This window comes from Drosophila eugracilis, unplaced genomic scaffold (genome assembly GCF_018153835.1).
Source record: "Drosophila eugracilis isolate 14026-0451.02 unplaced genomic scaffold, ASM1815383v1 contig_2154, whole genome shotgun sequence".
NCBI classification, from domain to species: domain Eukaryota; kingdom Metazoa; phylum Arthropoda; class Insecta; order Diptera; family Drosophilidae; genus Drosophila; species Drosophila eugracilis.
The window spans coordinates 4,317,450-4,330,139 of NW_024573038.1; the positions used below are offsets into that span (position 1 = coordinate 4,317,450).

The following is a 12,690-nucleotide window of genomic DNA, read 5'->3' on the forward strand; positions in this document are numbered from 1 at the left end:
GCACTTCAATTTTGCCCTCGACGACGACCGACGGCGCACTTTATGGCGATTGCAATCCCAGCTGCACTCGCCTAACTGCACTGCAGTGCAGTCTCGAAGTCTTCGAGTCCTGTAGCAGTCCAAGGAGTCCTGAAGTCCTGAAGTCCTGCAGTTCTGAAGTCCTGGCTCCTGACTCCTTGCCACTCGCTAGACAAGTGCTACTTACGGCTATTTTATGTTGGAAAATGTCCTTTGGAGCTTATCAGCATTTAACATCGGACAGAAGTCAGCCCAAAAATAATGGGCGCAAAAAGCAAGCTGCAGGTAAAATGCACGGAGCGAAACGAAATAAAATCATGTGACACTTTGTGGTTAATAACGCCCAGCTATGCATATATATATGAGGTACCGGGTCCATTGTTTTCCTCCTAGAGGGAAAGAAACCCCGAAAAACCAGGACAGCTCACACAACCAATTGGTTTGGGGGTGGCGGTGATTTAAATGCAAATTTATCGCCGTGCAGCAGTAAAAAAAAAGCCAAAAAAAGAAAAGAAAAATCATAAACGACCCCTCACAAAATATAAATAAATGGACACACATGCAAAACTCAAAAACAGAAAAAAAGGAAGAAAAACTGAGGATGTAATAATAATATTTACAAAATGTCTGTTTGCGCGACTTCTGACGAGAGAACATTTTAATTTTTTCCCATTTGCATTTACATTTTGATTAAACGATTTGCATAAAGCTGCACCAGCACCCGCCCTGCTGCCATTTAGAGCCAAACTGATTAATTTATTGAAAGCAATTCGTGGCTTAATCAGATCATAATGCCAGACTACTTCGATTTACCGCCGACTTGCTGCATTCTGTACAAGTTAAACAGGTATCGAGTGCGTTGATAGACGCGGTTGTGTATGCAATATTGCCGCCAAATCAGCTCAATGGCCTTCCAGGCGTAGTAAATCACCAGGGTTAGCACCAGCACCAAAATCCCAGCGCAGCTGTAGACCAGTGTGATCCTCCCCCAGGACAGGTCCATCTGATACATCCTCTCTCGCGCCTGCAACAATATGTAGCAGTAGCCCAGCGAGAAGAGCGTCACGTAGAAGTAGATCGAGTGGTAAAAGTCCGCCAGCCTATTCAGCATCCAATTTGTGTAGTCCAGACTCATGGTCAAAGGTTCTTAGGTGATAAAAATAGGAAATATAGGATTAAAGGATTTTATTTCAAAACTCTTTGCAGATACAAAGTTCTGGAAGTTGAACGCAAGGTTAACTGCGTTAGGAGGCTGAAAACTATTTAAAAAATGTATAACTTCATTTCTCTTTTTAATCTATATATCAAATCTAGTTTTTATTATGGAAATTACTTTCCCAATGTCAACTTTCCCAAAGACCCCTAGCACAAACCTTCAAATTGGGGAAAAGTCGTGCTATAAAAGACGTCAGTATAATTTATTCTTAATTTTCAAACTTATGTTCATCTTTAACGTTATTGTTCCCCTGGGAAGCAGTACTCCTGCTCTTGTTTTCCCTTTCTCCTGAACTTGACGAGCTAACCAAATGCGAAATTTCGCACAAAAGGCCGCACTCTCTGCTCATCGTTAGTCATTCCCATGCTCCCCCTTCTGGGGAGCGGAATTGTTGTTTAACTTTGCCATTTTTCAACAACTCATCAATCTGTTCGATCTGCTGTGCTGCCATAGTTTGCCTGCCAGGCTCAGTTTCTCCAGCTCCTGCCAGCTAGTTCGCCCCGAGTGCCTCGTCCTTCGTCCTGCCGCCGGTTAACGTTTCTAACTTATGCGAGGCACGCACTCTCACCGCAAATGCAGCAGCATCAGTCTTCGCCTGCAGCACGAACACAACCTAGGATTTGCTTTCATGCACTGAAATAAGAAAATATTTGTATTTTTAAGAAAAATTAACTTTTATGCTTTTAAGCGAGAAACAGACAAAACTAGGAGTTAGTCTTAAAGGGTCTCAGAATCCTTTTTACCTGCCACATAGTTGCCTTTTAAGGCATTATGTATCTTATGTGTAGGCTTTGTAATAGTTGTTATTATAGAAACCGAATTTTTTCAGTGTATTTCTATGAACAAATATGTTTGGCTGATTTGAAGCGAAAGGAGCTCGCTGCTGATGGGCCTCAAACTGGCAGGAAAAGCCAAACCAAACTTTTTTATTATGTATTTGGCGCTTTTATTATTCATCTATCATCGCTGTTATAGTTTAATAGAAAGTTTAAAAGTCATCATCGTGGCATCGGCATTGCCAATGACTTGCCAAACAGCCCGTGCACGCCATATGCTCGCCTCCACTCCGAAAAACTTCAGTTTCCGGTTCCCATTCGGTCTCATTCCCCACATGCTGATGCTGATGCTGGCCAAAAGGCATTTGGCGCGTCCTGGCCTTCAGCCAGCTCAGACGGCAGATAAACAATTAAATTTATGCAGCGAACGTTTCATTAGCATTCGAGGACTCCTCGCGGAGCAGCCAGCAATCCTTGTTTAGTTTGGCCATTCTTTCGGGTCGGGCCGTTAGTGTTAATTAACTTGGCGCGATTTCAAGTGGCCAAAACAAACGAAATGGGTATCCCGCACTTACACTTTGAACTTCCTTTGGCAACATCGCATGGTCGATATCTATGCATATTCGTTCCCTTTTCCGAAAGATATAGATGGGCTTAGTTTTGCAAATTCAATAAAACTGCAAACTGACTAGGGAGACGTTAATAGGAGGAGCAGCGGCCACGCATGCAAAAAACCAACACAACCACAAAGTGTTTCTAATAAATTTTGCAACAGCAACTACAACAAGTGTTTAAATTTATCGCTACTGCGATTTACTCTCCCCGTATGACCCTCGTTACCCGTTTCTCTGCCAGTTTCCCTCGGACTGAATAAACAATATTTTATATGAGCCAAGAGCCAAGGGGTCCGCTCGTCCAAACTCGCTTAACCATTGCACTGCCCGTTGGCGCTAACTAAACGATGCTGAACATCGATTTCATCACATCGGTGGTTATGAGACTGATAGATACCCTATATACATATTATTTCGTTATATCAGTTTATGAATGCAAATTTGTAGTAGAGAAACTATTTTAATCAACTTTTTACCCAAAAATACTTTATTTTTTCAGCAAGCAATATTTAACTTTTTTTAAGCTCTAACAAAACTGTAAGTTTCTTTTCAAACGACTTCAGAATTCATGCATACCCGACAATCTGATATGGGATTACAGGGCATCGAAACCACGAAGAGCAATTATGATATCGGGCATGATTTTGTGGGCAATTGGCTTTAATGGCTACCAGGGCAGTCCAAGCCAAGTGCTGTCGCCAACAGCAACAGCCAGCAACGGGCTTTGTGTTGTGAGCTTTATGTGTGTGTGTGTGTGTTCCGGCCATCCATTCCCGTTCCCGTTCCCATTCTTTACCAAACACTAACCGCTGGTCTATATGTACGTGTGAAATTTATTTAAATGCTGCCAAAAGGCAACAGCAACAGCAGGATCTGAGAGACTCGGAATGTACAGAATCTGGAGCTGGAACTGACGATTCAGCCGGAGTTGGAGTCACAGTCGAAGGAGATACTCGACTGTCCTCCGCCTTTTTTGGGGGCTAAAGTGTCGTCCTGGCTGTGTGTTATTAGCGGCCGGCTGGGTCCTTGCCAGCTAGCTGGGCCTCGACTCGACTCCGATGCCTATCAGGAACAGGAGCTAAACGGAGAGAAAATATCATCAGAAGAAGTCGTTAATTTGAGTGGGTTTCATGGGTATATAACTTACCTGGGACATAGTGAATCTTAATGTTAACTGATTAAAAATAAAACATTAAGGTGTTATAAATTATATTAATAGTTTGTCTAATATATATTTCAGAAATTCTATCATCAAACTATCCTGTTTTACACATTTTAAAAACTAATTTATGATTTTGCTCCATCGTTATTTTTAATAGATTATAATTATAATTTTAATGGTTATCAGAAATAATCCTAAAAAATATTTAAATAGTAATAAAATGATTTCTTTAAGGCTTTTAATTTCTTATTCAGCCAACATATCAAGTTGACAATTTGAAAACTCATTTCTTAGACAGTTTTCCTCTGTGTATACTCAAAGGGAACCAATGTGGCCAGCATCCCTTCCATTTCCCATGTCCTTTCACTACTCTTGATTTTTGTGTTCTTTTATTTTGTTGTTGGCGGCTGCAATTTATTTTTATATTGCCTTACATGATAATCGTTTGCATTAAAAATCGGCCGGCGTTGTCTGGCCGTCTGGCAGTTGCCTTTGCCAAAATGTCCTTGTTTGTATTTATTTATTATTCAAAGTGTTATCGGTGACAGAGCAGTGGTGGCAAACTGGCAGAGTGGCAGAGGCTGTGGGGGCGGATCCCGGATCCACATCCGGAGGCCTGGCAGCCGAAAACCCAAAGGATTAGTTATGATAAATGTGTTTTATAAGCGTGACACACACACCGTGGTGGGGGTAAGGCCTAGCGTAGAGAAAAGGCAAACAAGCAAAGCGGGTCATGTCCCATTTTAATGCACAGATAATGAGTTCCTTTGTTGGCAATATGTCAAATCGCTAGGCCAATATTTCAGACCCGAAAGGATTGGGATTGGTATAGGGATTGCCATTTGCCGTTTAGTATTTACCATTTACCATTTAGCATTTCCCATTTTCCGTTTTCCATTTTCGGTGCTTTGTGTATGCGCGTTGAATCGTGTTAATTGCAAGCCGGCTCATGGCAACTACTGTATGAGATTAGTTTGGGCAAGATTATATAAATCAGTGGCATCAATTTTGATCAGTTACGCAAGACAAGCCGCAATACCACGACGACGGCTGATAAATTGTGAGTGCGGCAAGGCTCGGAAGGAGAAATCAATTAAAAATACTTCAATGGCTCTTCAAGCCATTTTCTCCTTGTTGTGGTTGCTTCTGCTCCGGCTCCTTCCGTTGCCATAAGGACAGACCAATCATCCCAGGATAGGCATATCGAAATAATCGAAGCATATGCTACATTAACGTTTTGATTTGCGGTCGAAACTCTCGAAATTAATGCACCACTTTCACAGTCAGTAATTGATTGTTTGACTCTCTGAATACTATGTGCTTTTAAATATCTATTTGTGGTTCTTACTATATAATATCAATTTAAAATGGATGTGTTCTGGGTTAGTTTGAATTTTTAATATTGGTTTGAGGACTCTGAAGTTAGTTTTCGTTAATCCTCATTAACTTGTAAAAACTTGTACATTAAAGCCTTTTAGCTTACTCAACAAATCTTTAAGCTCTTCTTTACCATCAGTATAGAGTATAGAAAAACTTTTTGTGGCAGAACTATTGTTGATTCGATTATGGTTCGATGTGCTTTTAGTTTCCATTCACAACTGCCGAGATGGGAAAAATGCAATTATGTAAGTCAGCAAGCATAATCGATTAACGCTTGGCATTGATGTAGCTGCTGCTACTCCTGCTCCTGCCCTGCTCCTGCTGCTGTGCCTCCTGCTTTTCGTCCTTGCCCCATCATCATTATTGTCTCACTCTCCTATAAAATACAATTCCTCAATTGTTTTTGTGGGAAACTGGTTGCTGCGCATGAGTAAATGGGATTGTGATTGTGTGTTCTTGTTTATCAAGACCTATAGAGGTGCTTATAAATTCGATTAAATTACAGTGCCACACCCACTTGAGTAACCTTTCATGGAGCTGCTCTTCTCGTGGTAATACCAATTTAATCGCGTGCCCCGAACGCGTGACTTGCGATGTACCGGGGCTAATAAATATTTCACTTATTTCACGATTTTCACGCCTACCATTTGCTCTCTCTCACACTCACTCTGGCTGAGCGCCACCTGTGAGTGAATTGTAGCAAAACGTTTTCCCCATTTTTCTTGCCTGCTCGCACATTGTCAGCGCTTTGTGCTCTAAATGTGTGGAAAGGTGGGCGTGGCAGGAGGCAATAGTACGTATTCCATAGTCCGTACTCCAAACTCCCGGGTGCCAAAGTGCCAAGAGTGCCGGAGTGCCAAGTGCTGCCGGCGGCGGCGTCTCTCGAAATGAGTTGACACTTTGCATGTCAGTGTAATTTTGAAATATTAATCATATGGCATGTGCAGCTTTGGTGACGATGACTGCCGCCACCGAATGGGGCAATGTTTGCTTGGCATGGCATGAGCATGAGCTCTCGAAGGAATACGGGGGGTTGGGGGTACTGGAAAAAGGAGCTGGATCCACAGGATGATGATGAGGTCGAAACTATTGTTGCTGCTGCATATTACGTTACGGCACACACCAACTCGGAGTCCAAACCAGAACCATAACAAAGGAGCACTAGCTGCATAATCAAATAGAAACTGTTCGAGGCAAATAAACTGCGAGAAACTTTGAGAGAAGTTCAGATTTCAGATAAAATATTTATCATTTTTGATAAAGAACATTTAACAGACTAAAGTATTTTATTTTTACTTGTATTTTATTTTTCAAATTTACATTTTGTAACTTCTTTTCAGCAAATTATACTTGGTATTCCATCAAAATACTTCGTATTATTTAATACTTTCTTTCAGTGCATTGTCCTGCCTCGACGAGGTGGCATAAAGCAATTAGTGTTGCATTTTATGGCCTTTAATGTGGTAATGGTTTCGGGTAATTAACAATTATGTCTAACTACAAATGCGACACGTTGCCGATTGCGTGCGTTGGCTGCCTGGATTCGTCCTTTCCACTCCCTCCACCGCTCACTCGTCCTTTGGATTTCTGCCCCGTCAGCCCACAGTCTCAATCTCCTGGCACTTCCTTCTTTAGGTTATTACAAATTTTGCATATTTCAAGTGGCTAGCAAAACTTGGCTTTTGCCAAGCGAGCTACGAAGGGAAACTTCATTACCATTTTCCAGCTGCAAAAGGAGCAGCTGAACAAAGCAAATTAGCCATGGCTGTGAGAAGTAACTAAGTGGTTTGCTTATTGTTAGTTCGTTTGCCATATTAAAATTTCAGAAATTGCCGAGCTGCATACTTTTAATGGCCAGGAGGTAAAGCCATCCAATCCGATCCCTCCAGATTAATTACCCATGCAAAATTCTGCACTAGCGGATGAGAGTGAATTGGATCGTAGGGCGTAAGTCCGGGCTATGGATGAGAGTCCTGGTAGTTGGCCTGGTCCTGGTACAGAATATCCCAAACGGCAAAACCCGGCGACCTAATGAGCCAAACTGCATTCAGCATAATAATGCACATTGTGTGTGTACTTCTTGCTTTATGAGTTTCGAATGATTTATAGTTCCATTTGTGCTTTGTTCTACGACTTTAAGTTCGATATGAAAATGCACTTTGTGTGGGAGTTAAATCAAGGTAGGAATATTTCCACATATCAAGGAGTGCAAGACCATGTTGGCTTGATAGTTATTAGTTTGGGATGCGAGGTAATTAGATTTGGAAAGGATTATTAAATGATTTAACTTTCTTTCTATAATACTATGATTCCAATTTGAAATCAAGAAACTAACTATCTAATGAGTACAAAGTTAAATAAATTAATAAGGGCATAGATGCCTAAACTAGCTCGTTACTAGTTTCAGAAAAGTATTACTTTAACTTTTTCATTAATTTGTGTTAATAGTTATGAAAGAAGGTGTATAATTCCTGACTTGACAATCATAAAACACCCATCAATATTAAACTTATTTCGTAGCTTTTCCTCCTTCATAAACAATCCAATCAATGAAAAAACTATAAGGATTAACGTAAAAAGGTCAAAAGCTGTTTTAAATTGAAACTTATTTCCTGTACATCTGCAAACGTAAACAAAGGTAAAGTGTTAAAATATAATTACCAACGCTATTAAATTCATGTTGCATTCGTAATACCCCATTGAAATATTACAGAAATTTAATCGTCTGATTAAGAAACAAGCTACAGTCACCAAACGGCAGAGAATATTCACCGACAGATTTATTTAAGCCACTGCTAACCGCGTGGGGCGAGAAAATTTCATTTTAAGCGGCACCAAACGCTCTTTTGGCCATAATTAAAAAGCCCCAACCTAATGGGCCCAATGCTCTCCCGACTTTCCCCGTCTCGGCAAACCACTGCCACAAGCAGACTCACCCAATCCACTGGGATGTGGGCAGAGAGCTGTGGGCGGTGGGCTGTGGCCTGTGGGCTGCGGGTTGTGTCTGGGCCTGGGACACTGCAAAAGTCTATTAACGTACATGAAACTGTTAATTTCGCTGATGCAATTTCGGCTCAATTTATTGTGCACCCACAAAACACAATAAAAAAAAAGTGAATGGGGCGAGCAAACGAGGAAAACGAGCCGAAATTGAAAAGCCAAAGTACATAACAACAAGCTGGCGGCCGACGCATGGCCCCCAAATGCCAATCCCAGGCGCGAAAATCAATATAAATATGCTCGGCACATGGCCATGGAGCCACCACTCCGCCCCCTCAGTCCACAAAGCCTCTCCTTATCCCTGTGTCCCTGTACCCCCGTTTCCTCCCCTCTGCAGAGTGCCTCTTCTGCTCTCGGAACATGACAATTTATGTGCATTTTGTATGCAGCCGGCTAAATAGACAAGGCTAGGCGACGTCCATGCTCGCGTTTGTGCCTGCACTTAACAAAAATATATACCAAACTTGGCAGAAAAAAGTTTAGGTTTACTCACTTTATTGAGAACATTTCCGCATTTCTGCTATTCAGAATTCAGAGAGTCAGGGTATTGAGACACAAATTTCTCTCAGTGTGTGCGTGCGCCGGCTGATGGGATGCAGCATAATACAATGCCTGTGCCAAGGACACCGAGGAGCAAACGCGAATGCAACCCCAAACCCGTAAACGCCCGCTCACACGTAACGATAAAACTTGAAAATGCTGTTAGCTACGAAAATTTGCTGTCGGACTTTTTAGTCCGGGAGTAGGCCTAATTTGACTGTCGCCCCCCTTTTGGACTTCTACCACCTTTTTCGCACACCCACACGCACACATGCATGAGCAGCGGAAATGCACGCACCATTGCATCAGTATCTGTATGCGTGCAATTGCAAATTTATGCACTGCGCTGTAAACAAGGCAAACATTTCCGCCATCGAGTGTGCGAGTGCGAAATTCGAATGCGTCGCACAATTGTGAATTATTTACAGCATACTTTGGGGCGAGTGGCGCGGTGACTTTGACTCGATTCGACTCGTTTTGGATACGATTCCATTCCATTCGATTCGATTCGATTCGATTCGATACCATGTGAGCCTGGTCAGCGACAAACCTAATTACAGTAGCTGGACTGCCAAACCATTGGGACGTGGGCAAAAAGGACACAGGACCCATCGAACCTGTACAGCCTTTGTCGACTCGTTTAGCCGCGCAAATTGCTGTCCATTCAGTTAGCTTTTTGGAGCCCTTTGCCGCACGCACACACCTCGCTGAATTCAACAGCAGTGGGCCACATAACTTTCGATCCCACCGACAACTGACTTTTCAACTCCAGCTGAAAATTCTACTGCTCCTTTCTTTCCCCCAGTACCCACTACAGTCAAGTGGACAAACGTCAGGGTGGAAGCTCCTTTTGGAGCAACAAAAAAGTGGGTAAAAACTGCCTGCTGCCTGCTGCAAAATATTGTGCAATGCGCTGCCAAATAGCAAAACAAAATAAAAGTTGCCAGAAACCAGTGATGCCAACAGGCAACATAAAAAGCCAAATGATGAGTCAACGAAATGGGGCAGCACTTTCTGAAGAGAAAAAAGAATTTTGATATTGGTATCTTTAGTGCCTGAACTGGAAATACTCACCTTTTCACAAGGGAAAATGACTAGTTATGGCTACTTTTCTTGTATTTTAATATCTAGGTTAGCATGCAATGAATTTGTTTAAAAATACTTTTAAATTTATTATTTTGATAACAGCAGCGTAATAATTACAAGCATTGTTGCCAACTTTCCTTTCCTTTTCAGCTCACATACACAGTTTATCTTTTCCAATCTATTTAGTTAATCCCAAAACAGTGACATTAATCCCAAGGCAAGCTGCCTGTTTTAATACTAATAAGGTATAAGGTGTAAGGTAGCTGCAAGCATTATCTTAACCTTATTTAATTTATGGCCTATTGTTTGGCTACGTAAGCAGGCTACTTTAGGCCTTTTCTTTTATGAGATTAATAAACAGGACTTGATTTTTGCTTATGATTACCAATTTCCGTAAATTTTACATCAGTTAATTAACACATTTTCTATGATTATCGATTTAACTAACTTAGCTAGCTTAATCCAAAAAAAGTTGACGAATCTTTAATGTAGGTATCTGTAAGTACATTTTTGATTATTATACCTTAGATTGGGAAAGATTATATGTCCATTTCCAAGACGAAACTTTTAAAACATATAGGACGAAATGTCAGCACTTTCAGAAAGCATAAAGGAGCAACGTCGAATCTTGAATACTGGTAAACTATCAGTAAAACGCAGCATTCTCTAGTTATGGTTTCTGACATTATATTTAATAATGTAAAATTACCTATTTAAGGATTTAAAGTCGATAATATTAAACTCCTGGTATGTTTTGCTTCCTTATTAATATGTACACATAGAAAACCTAAAAAGATCCCCACACTTAAAAAAGTAGTAAAATATTTAAGTATAAATAAAATATATAGTTTATAGTTTAATAATACTAAATTTCATAGCTCAAACATGACCAACTAACTAAATATACCCCACTGGTATCCATTTTGGCGGAGATGAGTACATCGAGTGTAAACAGCAACAACGAAAAACCTTTAACGGCAAATGTCGAACCTCGACCCTCGACTGTCGAACGTTGGGCGATGGTCGTTGGAAGTTGGTAGTTGGCAGCGGACCTGGTTTGGGCCTGCTTTTCGACGGGCCCAAATGCGTTTGTCTGTCCCTGCGCTGTGTCTGCCGCCTGTTTTATTTTACTTTTGCATATTTTTTGGCGTGTTTCAACTATACTGCGGCGCTGTCTCTACATTTTTCAAGTTGTCTGCGTTTGACGTGCACGGATGGGCGCTCCACTGCGTCGGCGGTGGGCAATGGCGGGGTGGATGGGTAGTCAGGGTCGTGGTGGCAGAGCGGCAAGGACGGCGCGGTTGGCGTAGTTACAGTTTTGCCCATCGAATGGTTTTCCCCGCGCTCCTTGATGCGGTTGTGGTTCGTTGCTTGGTTATCGCCAGCGCCACTACTCACACAGCCGAAGACCACTGACTGCACTACTACTAGTGCAGCGGCAACTGCAGATGCACTCAAGGAAATTTTTGACCATTTCGTGCTTTAAGAATGTATTTGAATGTAAAACAGTAACGGGTCTCGGCACTCGACTCTAGCGTTTCTTCTTGTTTTAATTGTGAAGTTGATCAAGATTATATAAAATCAAGAGACTTTAAAAACTCTTACGAGACATTGAATACTTTTTAATTATTATTTATATATACCAGTAATTTTTTAAGCTTAAATATCTTTTGATTTTGAACCTAAATTACTTGACCAATTAGTTAAGTTTAAGTCCAAAAAACACTTTAACTCTTTCTTCCATTTCATAATGCAAATATTATCTAATCATAATTATTATAAATTTAAAAAAACCCACCAAGAAAAAACTTTTTCCGAGTGCAGACCAACAGAGGCGCAACAACGACTTGGGTGCTGTCGGTGAGCCTGTTTTTTAGTGCCTTCCGTAACCATTAAATTTTACGTTTTTATTAGCGCGCACTGGCACACACACTCTCTCACAGACATACAGAGGAGGGAAAGGACGAGCTCTGTCAGATAGGCCGCCAAACACCCACCAGCACCCACCACCACCCACCTCCACCCACTCCGCCAACAATTTTTGAATATTTCCGTTTTGGCTGGCAGTTTTCGGTTTTCGGCTTGTCTACAAAATGCAGTTTTGCATGCACTTTGGCCTCGGCGCAAAAAGTCAACCGAAAAGAGACAATAATAAGTGCACAGCACAAAGAACGGAAGAACGAAAAAGGGGGATAAAAAACAGAAAAGCGAAAAAGAAAACCAAGGAACACGGAAAATTGCATTGCGCTCAGAAGTATGCAATGGTTTTTGGTTTTTCTTTTTCACTGCCTTATCAACGTCTCAAAATCGGTTAAGGTTGATATGAATGAGCAGAGGAGAGAGGAGAGGTGTGCCGTTGGGGGGAAAAGTTAGCTGAGATAGCGAAATGTTGTCGCCCAACAAGGACCTGAATATTTTCACTATTTTCGGGGCCTGCAGCTTACAAAAAACGAACAAAGTAGAACAAAACGCAGTCCAAAAACTTTAAGGAACTTCGAACACAAGTTCGAGTTGCGGTCGTGGGCGGTTCCAAGTCAGTTGTGGCAGCCAAAAACATGTTGCATGTCACAGGGGAATGTCTGAATTTGTGTGAGTGATGCCAAAAATAACTCAAACCTTACAGACACCCTTACAAAAAGCTCAAACCCTTCCGTCCCAACATGTTCGTTCATTCCTTGTCGAGCTGCCAACTGGTTTGAAATCCACAATAACCAGGTTGCAGGGTAAAAATACTTTAAAAAAGCTCTTATACTGTCCGCTAAGCTCTCAATTAAGTTTTAAACTATATTAACAGTTTAAATAATGATAAAAAAAATATAAAATAAATATAGTTGGTAATTAAAAGTTATTTTAAAGGGTGTTCATTTTAAAAAACTGTTTGAACAACTTCTTTAGCTT

The 12,690-nt window shown here is 41.2% G+C and overlaps 1 protein-coding gene across 1 annotated transcript; it reads right to left on the reverse strand.

Moving 5' to 3' along the window:
* Positions 1-620: 620 nt before the first annotated feature.
* On the reverse strand, positions 621-1,321 carry LOC108114062. The gene has a single exon (XM_017224815.1). The coding sequence runs from the start codon at positions 1,151-1,153 to the stop codon at positions 818-820; it is 336 nt and encodes a 111-aa protein (XP_017080304.1). The 5' UTR covers positions 1,154-1,321; the 3' UTR covers positions 621-817.
* Positions 1,322-12,690: the final 11,369 nt, after the last annotated feature.

Excerpts from the sequence above, each read along its gene's own strand:
- LOC108114062 (XM_017224815.1), bottom strand. The coding sequence starts at position 1,153 with ATGAGTCTGGACTACACAAATTGGATGCTGAATAGGCTGGCGGACTTT.